Below are 16,886 nucleotides of genomic sequence, written 5' to 3'. Positions count from 1 at the left end.
GCTGAGGCTGCAGAGAAGCCTCTTGGCGAGGAATGTAGCCATTGAGGGCCTACATGTCCTATCCTGCAGTGCTCTCTGGATTGTGTGCGGTCTCGACAGATCTTTTTCACAGGGGCGTGTTCAGAGGCATACAGATCCAAGAACAACTCAGTCGCGCAGCTGGTCCCAGGGCCTGGCAGGAGTGTTTATAAGAGGAAGGCTGGGATGAAGAGAGGATCTGTTATATAGAAACTTCTCCTGGTAACTTCAGCTGGCATTACCTTTCTGACTGGGAATCCGGCTCCTCTTTAATTCTAGGGCCGAAAGAGACATTAGAGATCACATCTAGCCCAGCCACCTCCCTCCAGGCTTCGAGCCGCCGAAATCACCCCCAAAACGAGTAATTACCCTTCCTTTTTAAAGACCTTCAAAAACAACTTCTACTGTCAAGAAGTTCGTCCAAGTTTCTAACCCAAGTTTCTAGCTACGATATAAGTCTGTTTCCTTTTGTTCTGAAGAAGAAAAGTGGCCCCTTCCGGATAAACCGTCACCTCCTTCTCAACTCTTCTAGTTGCGTGACTGGTTGCCCTGAAACTCCGGAAAGCTAGCTGCTTCTGGCCTTTCTCCCGTCCCCTCTTCCTGCACCAAATCCTCTTCTCTTCCTGGCCTTACCCTAAAAGAGGCTTTCTCCTGCTTGAATTCAGCATGGTTGCTCTCATCCTAGATGGACCATTCTGCTACCACTGGGCTGAGACTGAGATGTTCCTTTTTGCCTCCCCGTCACCTCCGATTCCGTCCTCCATAGCTGAGAGATTTCCCAAAGGCTCGTCACCCTCCCATGAACGGCCGCTCTCTGTGCCCACAGCTATCTATGGGGTGCTGTCTGCCTTCCCAGTATAATTTTAGACCATTACACAACTGTCTGAGGCCCCCGAGAATAGCCCTTGCCACCTGCTGAGGGCACTGGTGGGGATTTGGAGGGAAAGAAAAAATAAACGAAACCCAGTTGCCATTCAGAAATGTCCAGACCTCGACAGTCGCCATTCAGTAGCAGCCTCACCCTCTGCTCCCAGCTGGTGGATCTGTCCGGGAGAAGAGTGGCATCTGTGAGAGGCGGGGGAAGGCAGCAGGGATTCCAAGCCCATGCCGCACATTCTCCCTCTGTCCCTCAGACATCTTCCCTCATGAATCAGCGATATACAATCCCATTTCCCAACCAGTTCTGCTAACCCCCGGGAACGGAACTCCAATTTCTGGGCCTATTTTCAATGCCTTCCCATCCCCTCACACCCCCGAGAGGTCCCTTCTGTTTTTCAATCACCCCGGTGAGTGGGACTGGATTGGCCTTCCATGGGCCATGCAGTATTCAGGTATTCGGGGAAACTCTGAACTCAGAACCACGAGAAGTGATCCCCAGGACTTGCTCTGACTAACTTTAGCTCTCTCGAATTGTCGACCCACCTCTTCGATAATCCAGAGCCTGAAAAGGCAGCTGCCAAAATATCCACAGTCCATAGAACCAGCGGCCGAGCTCAACTTTATTCTCCGGGGCTCTCGGTTCTACCCGAAATCCTGTTGTTGCCTCAACGGCCTGCGGCCTATGGGAAGACATTTAGCAGAACTTGGAATTTTTTATAACTTGTATTTCTTCCTCTCCCACAACAAAGGGCGCTGGACTCCTAAGACATTCTCTTTCCTTCCTTCCCCTCAGGGAACACTAAAGGCAGGTCACTACAGGTTTCCCCAAGGGAGCACTTAGCACTGAAAAGCACCAATGCCCTGGGCCAGGTCAGGGAGCCACAACTCCATCTCTGCTGGCCTCAAGATGGGATAATTTCTGAAGATGGTGGAGTCTAGCATGTGAACAGAAGGATGGCAGTTCAGAAGTTAAGTCAAATCCCGGCCTACGGGGATACAGGGTCTGTAGGGCCTCTGTCCCCTCCACGACAGAACGAGGTGTTCCTACGTTAACAGCACCGGAAGGGAGTAGCACAGTGTATTGGATAGAGCACAGGCCTCGGAGCTTTCTGTGTGACCTCGGGCAAGTCACTTCACTGAATCTCAGTTACCCCATCTGTAAAATGGGGATTGAGACTGTGAGCCCCACCTGGGACAGGAAGTGTTCAACCTGATGCGCTTGTATCCATCCCAGCACTTAGTACAGTGCCTGGCCCATAGTAAGCACTTAACAAATACCACAATTATTATTATTATTATCATTTTTACTCTTCTGACCTCACATTTGAGGTGCTAGGTGACCAACTCGTGTATTCGGCATCCTGGGTCCTCCATTGCCTGGGCACCGGCCTAGTCAGCGTGAGAGCTGTCCAGCATTTCAGCATCGTCTTTCCTAGCTGCCCACTTGGATAAAGAGAAGGAAAGCATAGGTGGAAAACGTTTAATCAGTAAATCAGTGGTATTTACTGAGCACTTACCGTGTGCTGAGCACTGTACTAAGCACTTGGGAGAGTAAAATAAAACAAGAGTTGGTTGACGTGTTCCCTGCCCACAAGGAGCTTACAGTCTAGAGGGAGTTGCTCTCTGGATTGTTCTATTCATTTCACTCATTCATTCATTCAATTGTATTTACTGAGCGCTTACTGTGTCGGACCCCTCTTTTTTGGTTCTACCGGTTGGAGCTCTTCTCGGCTTGCCACTGATTTTCCCCGGAGTCAGTTCCCTGAAGCTGTGTCAAGCTGGCCAATTAAAAAGCAAATGGGGTGGGTGGGTGGGGAGTGCCCCGCTAACTCTTTCAGCCAGCTGAGAAGGCCCCCTTCGTTGTCTCCAGACTTGCTCACTCAGCAGAGAAAGACCTTGGAGATGGTTGCAGGTCTCGATCTGGCCTTTTTTCAACCCAAGGGAGGATCGCTGATCCCTTCAGTTTTTCATGAATGAGGGGATGGAAGAGTGAGCAGACAGGATATTGAAATAGAGAGGAAAATTAACCGACCGAGATCGCACATTAAGTCAGTACAGAGGTGACAGATGAACGGTAGATAGAGCATAGGGCTGGGAGTCAGAAGGACCTAGGTTCTATGATCTTGGTTCCGTCACTCATCTGCTCTGAGGCCTAGGGCAAGTCACTTAATTTCTCTGGGCTTCAGTTACCTCATCTGTAAAATGGAGATTGAGTGTGAGCCCCATGTGGGACAGGGACTGTGTCCAACCTGATTAACTCGTATCTACCCCAGCACTTAGAACAGTGCTTGGCACATAATAAGCACTTAAGTACCATAATCATTATTATTATTTATCTGTTCATTTGTCATTCATTTGAGCATTCTCTTCTCTCAGCTCTCTTGTAGCTCTCAGTTTATGTCCATTATGTCTGTTACAGTCTATCTCTCCCATCAGACCACCAAGTTCTTCAAGGGAGGGGAAACACGTCTGTTGCTACGTTTGTATGTTTCCTCAAGCGCCTAATGCAGCACCCCGTCCTCAATAGCTTTTCAAAAAATGTTGATGGAGTGGATCCTCAATAATAATAATTATGGCATTTGTTCAGTGCTTACTATGTGCTGGGCACTGTTGACCACCACCCTCCTCTTAACTTTTGGCCCTGTTCAGAAGGAGGGAACTGCACCCCAAATCAGGTGAGCCATCTCCTCAGAGAAGCATGTGGGCAGAGGGTGAAAGACCGGTGCTGGAAACGAGATTCTGATGGAGAGTGGGAGAAGGGCGTGGAGAGCAGGATGGTTGGACTGGATCGGGGAAGATGGAACTTGTCCCAGGGGCCTGACAGATCGGTTTTGGAGATGGGCTTGTTCAGGATTGCTGGCAAATCCCCTTTTCCCCAACCTTGAATAGGCCCCTTCCACTGAATCTGCCCTGGGCCCACTAGCTGAATGGACTAGCTGGAATTGTTCGACTTGTCGACAAACTACGCATTTCCACTGACGGGCACAATGCGATCTAGCAAAACGTGGTACAGATTCATGTCATTTCCCCTTTTCCCTTCTTCCTTTTTTCAAGATTTCCAAGCAATCCTAGACATCCTAATAGGGCAGGAGTGTTTCCAGTCTTCCATTTTTTTTTTATCATTAACAGTCACTTCTTTCTCTTCTTGTTCTATACAAAAATCTACTCATTCTCTTTACCTCCTCTTTCTAAGGTTAAAAGCTGTCACTATCATATGGTCTAAAAAACATTCCCCTTACAACTGTAATATTTATGCCTATATATATAAATTGATTTAGATCTAGTTGGCTTGCTCCTTGTCCCTTTTAAGTGAATTCTATAACATCCCTGCTTTCTTTGGTCAAGTATCCCAAATATTTTGCTTTGTGGGTACCGGTCTAAACTCCATCAACCTTCTCTTCCATAATACTAAAAAGGAAACCCTGCCTTCCCTTTACCCTGTCAATCCCATCTGGTGTGGAAAAGCTTCACTCTTAATGACTGTAGCCCGTTGTTCTTTTCTCTGGTAAAACTTCTTTAGCCCCTCTCCTTGTCTTCTGGATCGGTATACTATTAATATGAGTCATTTCTTCGTGAAATGTGCCATGAGTTTCTATATTTTCCCAATCAATCCTCGCCAGTAGAGTTCATTTCAGAGTTTATTTATTTTCATCCGCACTCTACTGCAGTTTGTTCCTCGGCTCCCATTTTCCCTCTCCTTTTCTCTGGGCCTTTCACTGAGAGAAAACTGTGTGTCAGTCCCTCTGCCTGTCCTCGAAGGCTCTTTTGGAGCCCTATCCCTCCTCACACCCCCTTGACGTTCAGCCTGGTCGGACTTCAGCCCGGACCTGCGTGAGCATTTACCACTCCTTTACCGCTGGTCTTCATTAGTTATTTCTCTCCCTTCCTATTTTTCTCTCTTATACTCTATCTAGACTGTAAGTCCTTCTAGACTGTAAGCTCGTTATGCGCAGGGAATGTGTCTGTTTATTGTTGCATTGTACTCTCCCAAGCACTTAGTACAGTGCTCTGCACACAGTAAGTACTCAATAAATATGACGACTGAATAAATACGAAAACATATGTAGGCAGAGAACATGTCTACAGACCCTGTTGTATTGTAGTGTGGCTTAGTGGAAAGAGCCCAGGCTCGGGAGTCAAAAGGTCATGGGTTCTAATCTCGGCCCAGCTGTGTGACTTTGGGCAAGTCACTTAACTTCTCTGTACCTCAGTTACCTCATCTATAAAATGGGGATGAAGACTTAGAGCCCCACATGGGACAAACCGATTCCCTTGTACCTCCCCCGCGCTTAGAATAGTCCTTGGCACATAGTAAGTGCTTAACAAACACCATCATTATTTATTATTATTATTTACTCTCCCCAGCGCTTTGTACAGTGAATGGCTTTGCACAAGGAATGGCTCAATAAATTCCACTGATTGACTGACTGACTGGATTTGACCCGACTCTCCTTCCTGCTAGTTCACTTCTCAACCGTTACCTAGCAAGGAATCCTGCCTCTTCTTGCATGCGAGAGATTACCGCATCCAATCTTCCTACTAGGTCCGAGATCTCCCGCTGATCAACCTTGTTTTCCACTAGCTTGTTCTGTCCCGATTCTGCCCTTCCGCCAGCACAGGCTGTGGAGGATATTCCCGCCCAGGGCACGCTGGTGCCTCTGCTCTCTACCTCTCCAGGGCTTTCTGGATCCACTCTGGGAAGCCTAAGGCTGCCAATCTAGATGCACTATTTTCTCTCTGCTTTAATGTCATCCTCCTCAATCCTGGCATCTGAGTCATCACAGAAATGTCTGAGTCATCCTGAGTGATTTTGTAATCCAGGATCCAACAACATAATCTCTATATGGGTCCTTGCCAATTTCTCCTTTAAACAAGCAGTGGGGCCTAGGGGAAAGAGGATGGGCCTGGCAGTCAGAGGACCTGGATTCTAATCCCAGTCCCACCACTTGCCTGCTATGTGACCTTGGGCCAGTCACTTAACTAATCTGTGCCGCAGTTTCCTCATCTGAAAAGGGGGATTCAATCCCTGTTCTCACTCCTACTTAGACTGTGAGCCCCTTGTGGGGCAGGGACAGTGTCCTAAGGGATTACCTTAAATCTACTCTAGCACTTAGAACGATGCTGGATACATAGTAAGCACTTAACAAATACAGTTATTACCCATATTTACATATAATTATGTAGCTATAATGAGAAGCTGCATGGTCTAGTGGATAGAGCCCGGGCCTGAATGTCAGAAGAACCTTGTCCCTGACATCATCCATATTAACTTTTACCCAGGCTCCTTGCTAGTTCCTGTTACGGCCCAGAGGGAACAACATATTATTATTCCCATTTAACCCTCAGGGAAACCAAAGCAGAAGGGGAAATTATTTCTTCAAGGTAACATAAAAGGGTCTTATCTGCACAGGGCAAATCCAACATCTCTCTGAAAGACTAAATCTGAAATAGCTGGTTCTGAACAGTGCAGTAATATTTTCATCAAGTAAAAGGGGGCCTTGGCCTAATTGATGCAGGCAGGCTGAGAGTGGTTTGAGGTGGGACGGAGAAGGCTGCAGTGTCCAGAGATAGACTCCCCCTATACAGCCCAGGAGCCCACCTGACTGACAGCTGCTCCCAGGGAGATGCTGGTGGAGCTTCACATCTCTTCCAAGGCCCCTTCTGCTCCATAGAGAAATAAATATTGCACAACACAAAACAGATTTTGTTCTGTTTGTTCTACATGCAGAAGGTAACTCTTGCTGCATAGAGATTTTACAAGCCGAAGCATTTAGAACTGGACCACAGAAAGCTAGGTTTTAAGTTAAGCACTGCCTATGAGCGGCAGTGGGCAGTGCAATTCCTCTGAAATTAGAAAAGTAGAGGTAGCTCCCGTTTTCATTTTTGAGAACATTTCTTTTGGCCTCCCTGGATTTTTTTTTTCTTTGACCTGGGGATAATGTTTCTTCTCCGGGATACTTAATGCTTATGCAAGACAGCACTTCCTGTGCCTATGGTGGCAGAAAATCATTTGACATTTTCTCTACCCTCTAGTTTTATTTCTCCTCTCCCTGCTCTGGGCAGCAGGAGAGCCAAAAGAGAGAGGGAGCAAAGGAAGAAAAGATCTTTGGGAAAAAGAACACCCAGCCAAACCATTAGCTGCAGGGTGGGGCACCGTAGAAAATGGACCCACGTAGGGGCGATCTGCCCATCATTGGCTGTGCTGGGTGGCCCCAGAGATCGCTTTGGTCCCATACAGCTTCAACCAAAAATGAATATTAAGATTAAAAATACAAAAAATTAAAAATACACCTGCCTTTTGCGGACTCTTCTCGTGATTCAGGAGTAGGGGCCACATCTCCGGTTTCCGGATTCCCAGTTCAGTGTCCTATCTATGCTGTTTCCATTTCTGATTTGCCCTAAGCCAGAGCACTTGTACTAAATGCTTGGAAGAGTATAAAACAATAGCCAGTACAGTTCCTGACCTCAGGGAACTCACGATCTGGTTCCTGGCCCTCTCCCTCTGCCTGGTTGGATCATCTACCGTTTCAGGAGGAGCCTACAGAGGAGGGTGTCTGTTCCCTGACATTTCCTAGTCCAAGAGACCAAAACCTTGAGCTAACTCCTAATTTGTTCTCTTCAGCCAGCAGAGCTTTGGTAGATCAGGCTGTCTCAGCCCTTCCGAGCTTTGAGGCTTGCTGACCAAAATCAGGTTTGCAATTTTCAGTGAAGCAGCCTGGATACAAACTCCTGTTTAGTCTCCGTGTCTCTTCTCTGTCACCTGTGAACTTGGATCTGTAACCTATGTGCACTTAATATTCACCCCCCTTAGCCCCAAAGCACTTAGGTACGTATCCGTGATTTATATTAATGTCTGCCTCTCCTCTAGCCTGTAAGCTCCTTGTGGGCTTCTAGGGACTCTGCTGTATTGTACTCTCCCAAGCATTTATTGCAGTGTTCAATAAATACCAGTGATTGATTGATTTAGTCTCCTACTCACACTTAAGAGGCTAGTGACCACTGGGAAAGCACTGAAGATCACCAAACTCTGGTGTGGAAATCACATCTTGACCTGTGGTCAAGTAGAAAGGCAGCATACTGAGATTTGGACGCCCAGACATTAGCGTCCCAGAGAAGATCCTTTTGGGTGAAATCGAGTCTCCGGCACATGAAGCTGGCGTATACCCCTCGTCTCCTCACTTCCCTCTGCCTGGCTCTTAGTCTTTCTCTAGGTTGGATGGAAACCCCTTGCTCTTGAAAGTCCCAAGTCTTTTAACCAGTCTGTCGTCCAGTTTTACTGTCATCCTCATCTTAAGCCGCAAAAGAAGTGAGTGCCCATGAGATGCCTAGGGAGAGGAGCAGTGGAGAGGCAGAGCACAGCAGAGGTCAGCTTCTCTGCCCTTGGGAAGCTTATAGCACATCTGAGACAAGACTTTCAGCCATGACAATTAAAACAAATCTCTTGGAAACACGCAGAAGGTCCCATTTTATTTGCTTTTGTCAGAACGGACAGGATCGATTCCCGACTGAAGTATGCGTCTCTTGGTTTTAATTCCAAGGGCAGGGATCATATCTATTATCTCCATTGTTCTCTTCCAAGTGCTTAGTACAGTGCTCTGCACACAGTAAGTGCTCAATAAATGCTACTGGTTGATTAAAGGATGGGATGGCAGATGGGAAAGGGGGGCTACTCCAAATTTATGGGACAGCTTGACAAAGGATCGGTCTCAGAGAGACTGCATTGATGAGGACATAGGAAGGATATAATGACAACTGGACAAATAATGGAAGTCATTTTTATTAGGTGTAAGCAAAGAAGAGAGAAATGGTGTATTTTGTGGAGTGGTGAGTGAAGAGTTCTCTGGGAATTATGTGTTCAGGTGAGGGGCTCAGTAGGGTTTGAGGTATAATTACCAACTATTTCCCAGTTAGATGGGGAATGTTTCACGGAAGAGTTAGCATTCCAGTAACTGTTTGAATGATGGAAAACAAGGGCATTCCAGGATGGGTTGGAGCCAAAGAAAAGGGCCTGGGACAGAAATGAAGTTTACCTGGAAGAGGGGAGGGAGTGGGCTGGTGGTGGTGGGGAGGATAAATGAGATCAGTTGGGGCAGGCGGATAAAGATTCTGAAGGCAGGGTTGGGGAGATACCTGAGGGAAGGGTTTTCAACCAGATTTGCCTCAAGGTGGCTGGGGAGAGGGAGCATTCGTCAGAATAGCCCATGAGGACGGCCACTTGGTGAGCAGCAGCATCTTGCAGGACTCCCTCCTGAAGTAAGAGATCCAGAGGCCTCAGCAAGAAGTGGAGCAGTGGCTGAAAAGAGAAACAAAGAGAAACAAAGCCTACAGCCACCAGCTCCTGAGTCCATACCTCTGCCAGAAGCATATAAGAAGCATATGAGAAGCAGCGTGGTCTAGTGGATAGAGCACAGGCCTGAGAGTCAGAAGAACCTGGGTTCTTGTCGCAGCTCTGCCACTTGCCTGCTGTGTGACCTTGGACAAGTCATTTTACTTCTCTGGGCCTCAGTTACCTCATCTGTAAAGTGGGGATTAAGACTGTGAGCCCCATGTGAGACAGGGACTGTGTCTAACCTGATCAGCTTGTGTCTCATCCAGTACTTAGAACAGTGCCTGGCACATAGGAAGTTCTTACAGATACCATTTCTTGAGCCCTTATTGTGTGCAGAGCACAGTACGAAGCGCTTGAGAGAGTACGATATAACAGAGTTGGCAGATACGTTCCCTGCCCCCAAGAAACCATCTGTGGGGATGTCCCACACATCGGAGGGAGCCCTGAGAGCAGGGCCGCCCACTCTGTGCCAGATACTGGAGAAGAAACAAGACAGTCAAATCGGCCAAGGTCCCTGCCTGTCCTGCATGGGATTTACGAGCTAAGACGTAGGGAGAGATGGACCCCTACCCCAAGTTTACAGAGGAAGAAACAAAGATCTAGAAAGATGAGATGACTTGCCACAAGGTCCCATGACAGGCCAGTGCCAGAGCTGGAGTCAGAGGCCTGGTCTCCTGATTCCCAGTCTCCTGCCCTTTCCACTAGGGCATACTGTCTCTTTCCCTCCCAGCCCTAAACCAAAGTCCTTGGAAGAATAGGCAGCCCCAGTCCAACTTCTCGCGGAGGGAAAGACCCCAGGGCCATTCGACAGCACCCTGGTTGCCCAGGTGACACTCGCCCCAGGTAACAGTGGACGAGGAAAAGTGCCCTGCTACATTTTCATGGGCACCGGGAAGAAGAGATTCTCTTCATTCCATCTCATTGTCAGCAAAGTGGTCAGCGACCCATAGGACAGCTTTGGGAAGCCACTCCATTGATGACATGTACTTCCCTGACTCCAAGGGGTGACCGTGGGAGTCGAGAGGGAGGAAGGAACCATATTAAACAAGTCAGAGCCAAATACTTGCAAGGAACATGACTTGTGCCTCTAGGCCTGTGGTTCTTCATTCCTCCACCAGCACACATACCCGGGTACCCGGGATGCCACCCCTTGAAAGAGAACTAGGACTGAAAAGGTGAATTTTAGAGGAAACCACCATTTCTCTCCTAGTAAATTCCTTCAACAGGAGGAGAAATGATACCAGGTCTGGTGAAACCCTGGAGACCCAGCATGCCTCTCTGGGATCCCCCAGAAGGTGACTGGCTAAGGCCCAGGAAATAGTGCAGGCCGATTAATTCAGATAGTGGGGTCAGAAGCTGTGTAATCTAGTGGAGAGAGCACAGAGCTGGGAGTCGGGAAACCTGGGTTCTGATCCCGGCTCCACCACTCACCTGCTCCGGGACCTTGGACAAATCGCTTCACTTCTCTGTGCCTCAGTTCCCTCCTCTGTACTTCCTTCCCTCGGGACGGTGAGTCCGTAGTAGGTCAGGGACTGTCCAGTCTAATTGGATTGTATCTACCCAAAGCCTAGTACAGTGCTTGGCACTTTATAAGTGTTGAAACAGATACTGCGATCATCCTTATCGTCATTCATTCATTCGGTAGTATTTATTGAGCGCTTACTATGTGCAGAGCCCTGTACTAAGAGCTTGGAATTTACAATTCGGCAACAGATAGAGACAATCCCTGCCCAGTGACGGGCTCACAGTCTAATCGGGAGAGACAGATGGACAAAAACAAGACAACATAGTCACGATAAATAGAATCAAGGGGCTGTACACCTCATTAGCAAAATAAATAGGGTAATTATCATCATTATTAGCTCAGGTGGCTCAACGGGCCTGCCAGGCAGGAAGCTGGTTGAGACTTTATGGCCCTACCCCTTCCCCCACCTTGCCCACAGTTCTAGTGCAGTACTTGGGTCCTGTCACTCTGCCACACTAGCGGGTACAAGTGTACCTAAACGAGAAGGAGGAAGAGGAAAGGAGCAGGGTTTGAGATGGCCTGTGCGCGAAGCTAAGCCAAACTCTGGCCTCGTGGTGGGGTCCGGGGCTCTCCTGGAGACCAGCAGACCGATGGGGGAGTCTTTTCAGTCTCTGACCTTCAAATCCTTCCATCCATCCCTCAGGCTGGAGTCAAAGTGCCCATTCCCCTTGGCTCTGGGTGGGTGGGGCGGAGTTATTCTGGGGGGAACAGCCTTCCCGGGGTGGGGGGCCCGGCCCGAGCTCAGCCGGGGGAGGGAGGTGATTGGCTACGTCACCCCAGGCCTTTGTGACCCGGCAGAAGGGTCGCTGCAGCTGGCCCCCATCACCCCCTCCCCACTGCCAGCCTGCACTCCCCCATGAAGACTCAGAACATCGTGGATGTGAGCAAAGCGGGCAGGGGCGACGGCAACACAGACCTCCCAAACAGGTGATTCCAGTCGCTTCCGAGGCTGGACAGGACAGCAGCTCAGAAGCGGCGGGCACAGTCCGGCCGTGGAAGTGGGAGGCGGGGCAGGCGGGCTCCGGGTGGGCTGGGTGGGTTCCCCCGGGCCTGGATGACAAGATGGAGTTTTCAGAGCCGGGCCTGAGAGAGGCTCAGGGGTCGGGGAGGAGGGCAGACCCAGCCTGGAAGCTGAGGTTTGGGGAAAGGCCGACGGATGACGGCTCGAGGGTTGGAAGCTGAAGGGGATGGAGCCTCGTCAGGGCTGAAGCTTTTAGCCGTGACCCGATAATAATAATCACAATGATTGTGGTGTTTGTTAAACACTTACTGTGTGCCGAGCATTGTACTAAGTGCTGGCATAGATACAAGATAATCAGGTCCCACAGTCCGAGTAGGGGGCATAGATACAAGATAATCAGGTCCCACAGTCCGAGTAGGGTGTTGAATCCCTATTTTTCAGATGAGGGAACTGCGGCCCAGAGAAGTGAAGTGACTTGCCCATGGTCACACAGCAGACAAGGGCGGAGCCGGGACTAGAACCCGGGTCCTGCAACTCTCCGGCCCGAGCACTTTCCACTAGGCCACACTGCTTCTCCCAAGTCCACAAACTCATTGTCATATTTATTGAGCGCTTATTGTGACAGAGCACTGTACTAAGCGCTTGGAAAGTACAATTTGCAACAAATAGAGACAATCCCTACCCAACAACGGGCTCACGGTCTAGAAAAGGGAAACAAAAAAAAAAAACAAGAGGACAGGCATCAGTAGCATCAACCCTCTCTGGGTCGGTAGCTGTATGGCTTCCTGGAGGTTTAATGTCGTGCAGCCCGTCTGGTGTCCGTTTCCCGCCCTGGTGCTCTTGAGGGTCCCACACCGCCCCGAAGAGGGTGAACTGTCAGGGTCCCCAGGAGCCCTGCTTGTCTCCTTGCCGGAGAGTTGCCATCCACTGAGGTCGTTCAGGTCTACCTTGCCGCTACGGCCCAGACCAGGCAAAGCTGCCTGGGGCCTTGCAGCTAAATGCCCCAGGGTGGGGTGGCTAGGGACCCTTTGGAGCTGCCAGAAGAGAAGTTCACCTCTGGGGAGGGTGGAAAGTGAAGAACGGGGAACTGGTAGGGAATTAGAAAATGCAGAATTCTATCGTGAGGATTGTTTTGTAGACCCCTGGAATGTGGAAGCTGCAGCGGGCTCATTATTCCCAGCCCTTATGGGGGGCTCCAAACTCCATCTCCGGGGCCCAGAGAGGGGGTTCTCCCCGAATCCTCCCTCCCAATCTCCCGCAAGCCTAACGGGAAGTCTGGTGCTAGCAGGTGGTGGGTCACCAGCGCCTGGTGCTTTCTGACTGCTGCAAGAGCCACCGTGATGCAAGAGGCTCGACCAGCCCACCCTCAGAGACCGGGGATTGGAGCCAGGGCAGGACCGGACAGGGCTTAAGAGGCTTGCAGGGGAAGGACCCGCCGGGGCCCGGGAGGCTTGCAGGGCCTTCCCGAGTGGGGTCCCTAAACACAGGCTGGTTCCTGTTTCAGGGTAACCCCAATCCGGTGCCACCGGAGGCGGGAGGGGCCATTCCAGGTTCCTCGTAACCTTTCAGATCTGTTCAGAGGGGTCTTGGTTTAGCCCTACCCGGACCTCAGTCTGCCTCTTGGAGGTCCTCCTGGGAGCTCCGAGTCAGCTGCGGCACAGACAGTTTCCCCAAGCCTATCCCCACCCAACTCGGCCCAACGTCCCTCTCCCAGGGCACCCTGGAAAGCCACCCTGAGTCTTGGGAATGTGACAGTGGGTGCCCTCAAGCGAACAGTGCTCCCTCAAGAGCCCTCAAGGGCAGCCAGTCCCCTGGCCAGCCCACAGCTTTTAGTCAGCAATGGGCCAGTTGGCCCCACACCCGGAGACTCTGGCACCCAGCAGGGCACGCCACACCGCATAGTCCGTCGGGGCAAGCCTTGACCCCGGATGCTAATTTTCCGTCGGCATCCTGTAGGTTATATCTCAACAATCTCTGTACTTAAAGCCTTCCGAACCGTCACTCCCAGGGCCTCGCCTGCTTTCCTAGCCTCCTGCCACTCGGCTGGCCTGGCCCCACTCCTGCCGAGGTCCCAAGGGCAGTGTGAGTGAGTGCGGGAGGAGGACGGGACCTCAGCACTGCAGCATGGGCAGCAAAGGTCAAGCCAAGGGTAGGGGAAACTCTGCAGACTCAGCATGCACCTCGCTCACTTCCTTCATGCCCCTCCTTAGCCATATATACTATATAAACAATATAACTTACAACAATATAAATTGTTGCTAATGCTCACCCTAAGTAGCGTCTTCTCCAAGATGGCAGTAGTGCAGCCTAGTGGAAAAAGCCTGCGACTAAGCTGACCCTTGTCAGCTGTGTTTCGGCGGGCAAGCCACTTAACTTCTCTGTGCCTCAGTTACCTCATCTGTAAAATGGGGATTAACTGTGAGCCTCACGTGGGCCAACCTGATTAGCCTATATCTACCCCAGTGCTTAGAACAGTGCTCTGCCCATAGTAAACGCTTAACAGATGCCAACATTGTTGTTATTATTATTTAAATGACCCGGGTTATAAATTGCTCTGTGACCTTGGACCAGTGGCTTCCTTCTCTGTGCCTCAGTTTCCTCAAATATAAAATGGAGATAAAATAACTTGACACTCCCTCTTAAGACTATGAACCCCATGTGAGGCAGGGACAGTGTTCAATCTGATTAGCTTTTTATCTACCCCAGCACCTGGCACATAGTAAGAGCTTAATATCATTATCATTATTATTCATGAGTAGGTAAGAAACTGCCGGAACACATCATTCCTTGTGGAAGCACAGTGCTCAGGGCCTAGCGAGAGCAATAGCAGGAAGATTCTCTTTGCCTCTGTTCCCGGTTATGCTTCCCCATCTCCAGAAGAAGCTTTTGTTGCTTCTAATGGGCCTGGACACCAGTCAGATTTCTTCAAATCTAGACATTCCAAGTAAAATCTAAATCCCCAGATCTCCTCAGGGAGAACCCAGAACTGTTCCTGTCCACCCCAAGTTTGCTACCAGACAGGGCCTAAAGTTTTGCCCAGGGGAGAGGTAGCCACTGTCAGATACCTGCTTAATAAGTGAGACGATTTCATATGATACCCTGCTTCTGGGCAGACAATCTGATGGGGTGGGATTTCTAGAGACAGGAATGCTGGTAACTTACATTACACCCAAAGCCCCTTGAGAGGAGAGTGTGTCTTGGTATTGTTGAACTCTCCAAGTTCTTATTTCAGTGCCTAGACAGTCTAAGATATGACAAGACCTCAGTAGGAGCATACTAAATACCACTGATGAACTGAGTGGGGTTTCTGTAGACAAAGAGAGCTTTGGGCCTCTTTCAAGACCCTAAGAGGGCAGGCCACTTCCAGCAGTGCTCTTGGGATTTTTGTCACCTTTACAATACTTCAGGATCCTGAAGCATTCCTCAACCACTCAGAGCAATCTCAGAAACGTGGAGTGGGAATCACAAAACAAACTGAACCTCTGATCCTCCCTTGCAAGAGCTCAAACTCATTCATTCATATTTATTGAGTGCTTACTATGTGCAAAACCCTGTACTAAGTGCTTGGGAGAGTACAATACAGCAATAAACAGACATATTCCCTGCCCACAACAGGTTTACAGTGTAGAGGAGGAAGCCCCCAGGCTCCCCCGTCCGGGGCTGGTCTTATTGCCCACCAAGATTGACCTGGAGTTAGGCCCAGACTCCCAGCCCCTGAAGACAGATTAGTTCAACGTGACCCCAAGCAGTTCAGCCCAAACTAGGTTGTCTACAAATTTACGGGCAAGACGGTTCTAATTGCTAGATTCAACATTCTGACCTTTCCCCTCGCTATTAAGGGAGGCAGCTAATCTTCACCTTCCTGATCGTGCGTCCCTTTAGCCATCCTCAGCGCTCACCGGTCCCTCAGTTTACCCCATTTATGCTTGCATACTTGGATTTTACCGGCGGCACCTCTGTCTTTACTCTTGTTACCCAAGGTGTATCTTTCTATCCACCCCACTAAATCGTAAGCCTCTTGAAAGCGGGAACCTGGTTTCCTACTGTTATTGTGTGCTTCTAAGTGGCAGGAGGGTACTCTGTACCCAGCGGGTGCTCAGTAAACACATGATGATGATGATGATGATGATGATGGTGATGATGGTGATGATGACGAAGTCTACTGAAAAGCTAGCAATTTCTCAGGGCGAGGGCTCCCCCTGCCAGTCACAGTTTAGTTTTCAGGTGTAAGCTAAAGGCCTCGAAGAGGCCCCTGTGTGGAAAAGGCAAGGGTCGGTCCTTGCCCGCCACGGCCGAGGCCTCCCTCACAGCCCTGAGGTGATCACAGGCCTTGAGGTCGCTCCCGCTGTGGCGATAAGTGTGGGCGCGCTCGGCTGATCACACTCCAGGCAATGCACCTGGCATTCTGGCCCAGAAATGACCATTTTGGGCATTCCCTGGAATGCTTTTCACTAAGCCATCATGTCAGGTCCCCGCAACACATCGTGACCTCCTGGGGACAGGGAAGGACATCTGTTTTGCCCGATATCTTTCCTCGGGGCCCACTGCAAGCCCCGTCTGGTGACCTGAGTTCTTTGCCAGTCCACAGTGGATTCCCCCGCTCACTCTTGCCCCACAGCCGAGGCACTGACTTGGCATGTTCTCTCTCTCTGTCCCTCTCTCACAGCATGGCCGTCAATGTCTATTCCACCTCCGTGACCAGTGAGAATCTGAGTCGTCATGACATGCTCGCCTGGGTCAACGATTCCCTGCACCTCAACTACACCAAGATAGAACAACTCTGTTCGGGTAAGAGACGGGCAAGCTAAGAGAGGCCTAAGACCTGAAGTCTAGGGATGTGGTGGAAGGAGAAATGATCGCAATGGAAGTCCAGGAGAAGGAGAGCAAGGAGGCGGGAGAACAGAAGCAGAATGAGGAGACCCGGGTCTGAGGCAAAAGGAGGGCGCAGAAGGGAAAAGAGAGCAGCAGCAGCAGAGTTCGGTGAAGAGGGAAGAACAGATGCAAAATTCAAAATTGATTCACTGGATTTCTTTATAAATGTGCAAGACCAGAGATAGAGTAGGGGGAAGAGGAAGGCAAAGAGTGGATGGGGAATTTAGAGATGAGACAACAGCAGGCGGGGAGTGGGCTTGCTAGTACTTGTCCCAAAATCCAGGAGGCTTGGCCCTGGGCCT

At 49.9% G+C, this 16,886-nt stretch overlaps 1 protein-coding gene and 1 long non-coding RNA gene across 5 annotated transcripts in view; one reads left to right on the top strand and one right to left on the bottom strand.

Moving 5' to 3' along the window:
* The window catches only part of MAPRE3 (microtubule associated protein RP/EB family member 3), a 36,725-nt gene that overhangs the window by 15,682 nt on the left and 4,157 nt on the right, over nt 1–16,886 (top strand). For 2 of the 4 annotated variants that reach the window (XM_029072161.2, XM_029072160.2), the window contains exons 1-2: nt 11,573–11,678; nt 16,379–16,500. In XM_029072161.2, coding sequence (XP_028927994.1) covers nt 11,608–11,678; nt 16,379–16,500 — 193 coding nt within the window. In that variant the 5' untranslated portion in view covers nt 11,573–11,607. Of the gene's footprint in view, nt 1–11,572; nt 11,679–16,378; nt 16,501–16,886 lie in introns of those variants that run through there. The other 2 variants (XM_029072162.1, XM_029072163.1) reach the window with 1 other exon arrangement.
* On the bottom strand, nt 1,447–11,445 carry LOC114814269. Its single transcript, XR_003762039.2, has 3 exons — nt 11,368–11,445; nt 2,215–2,340; nt 1,447–1,577 (listed from the first exon to the last, which is right to left on the bottom strand). It is a non-coding gene; the product is annotated as an uncharacterized LOC114814269 (long non-coding RNA).

The sequence above is a fragment of the Ornithorhynchus anatinus genome, chromosome 9 (genome assembly GCF_004115215.2).
Source record: "Ornithorhynchus anatinus isolate Pmale09 chromosome 9, mOrnAna1.pri.v4, whole genome shotgun sequence".
Classification (NCBI taxonomy): Eukaryota; Metazoa; Chordata; class Mammalia; order Monotremata; family Ornithorhynchidae; genus Ornithorhynchus; species Ornithorhynchus anatinus.
The sequence above is the reverse complement of the archived record's forward strand: the minus strand, read 5'-3'. Positions and strand labels throughout refer to the sequence as shown.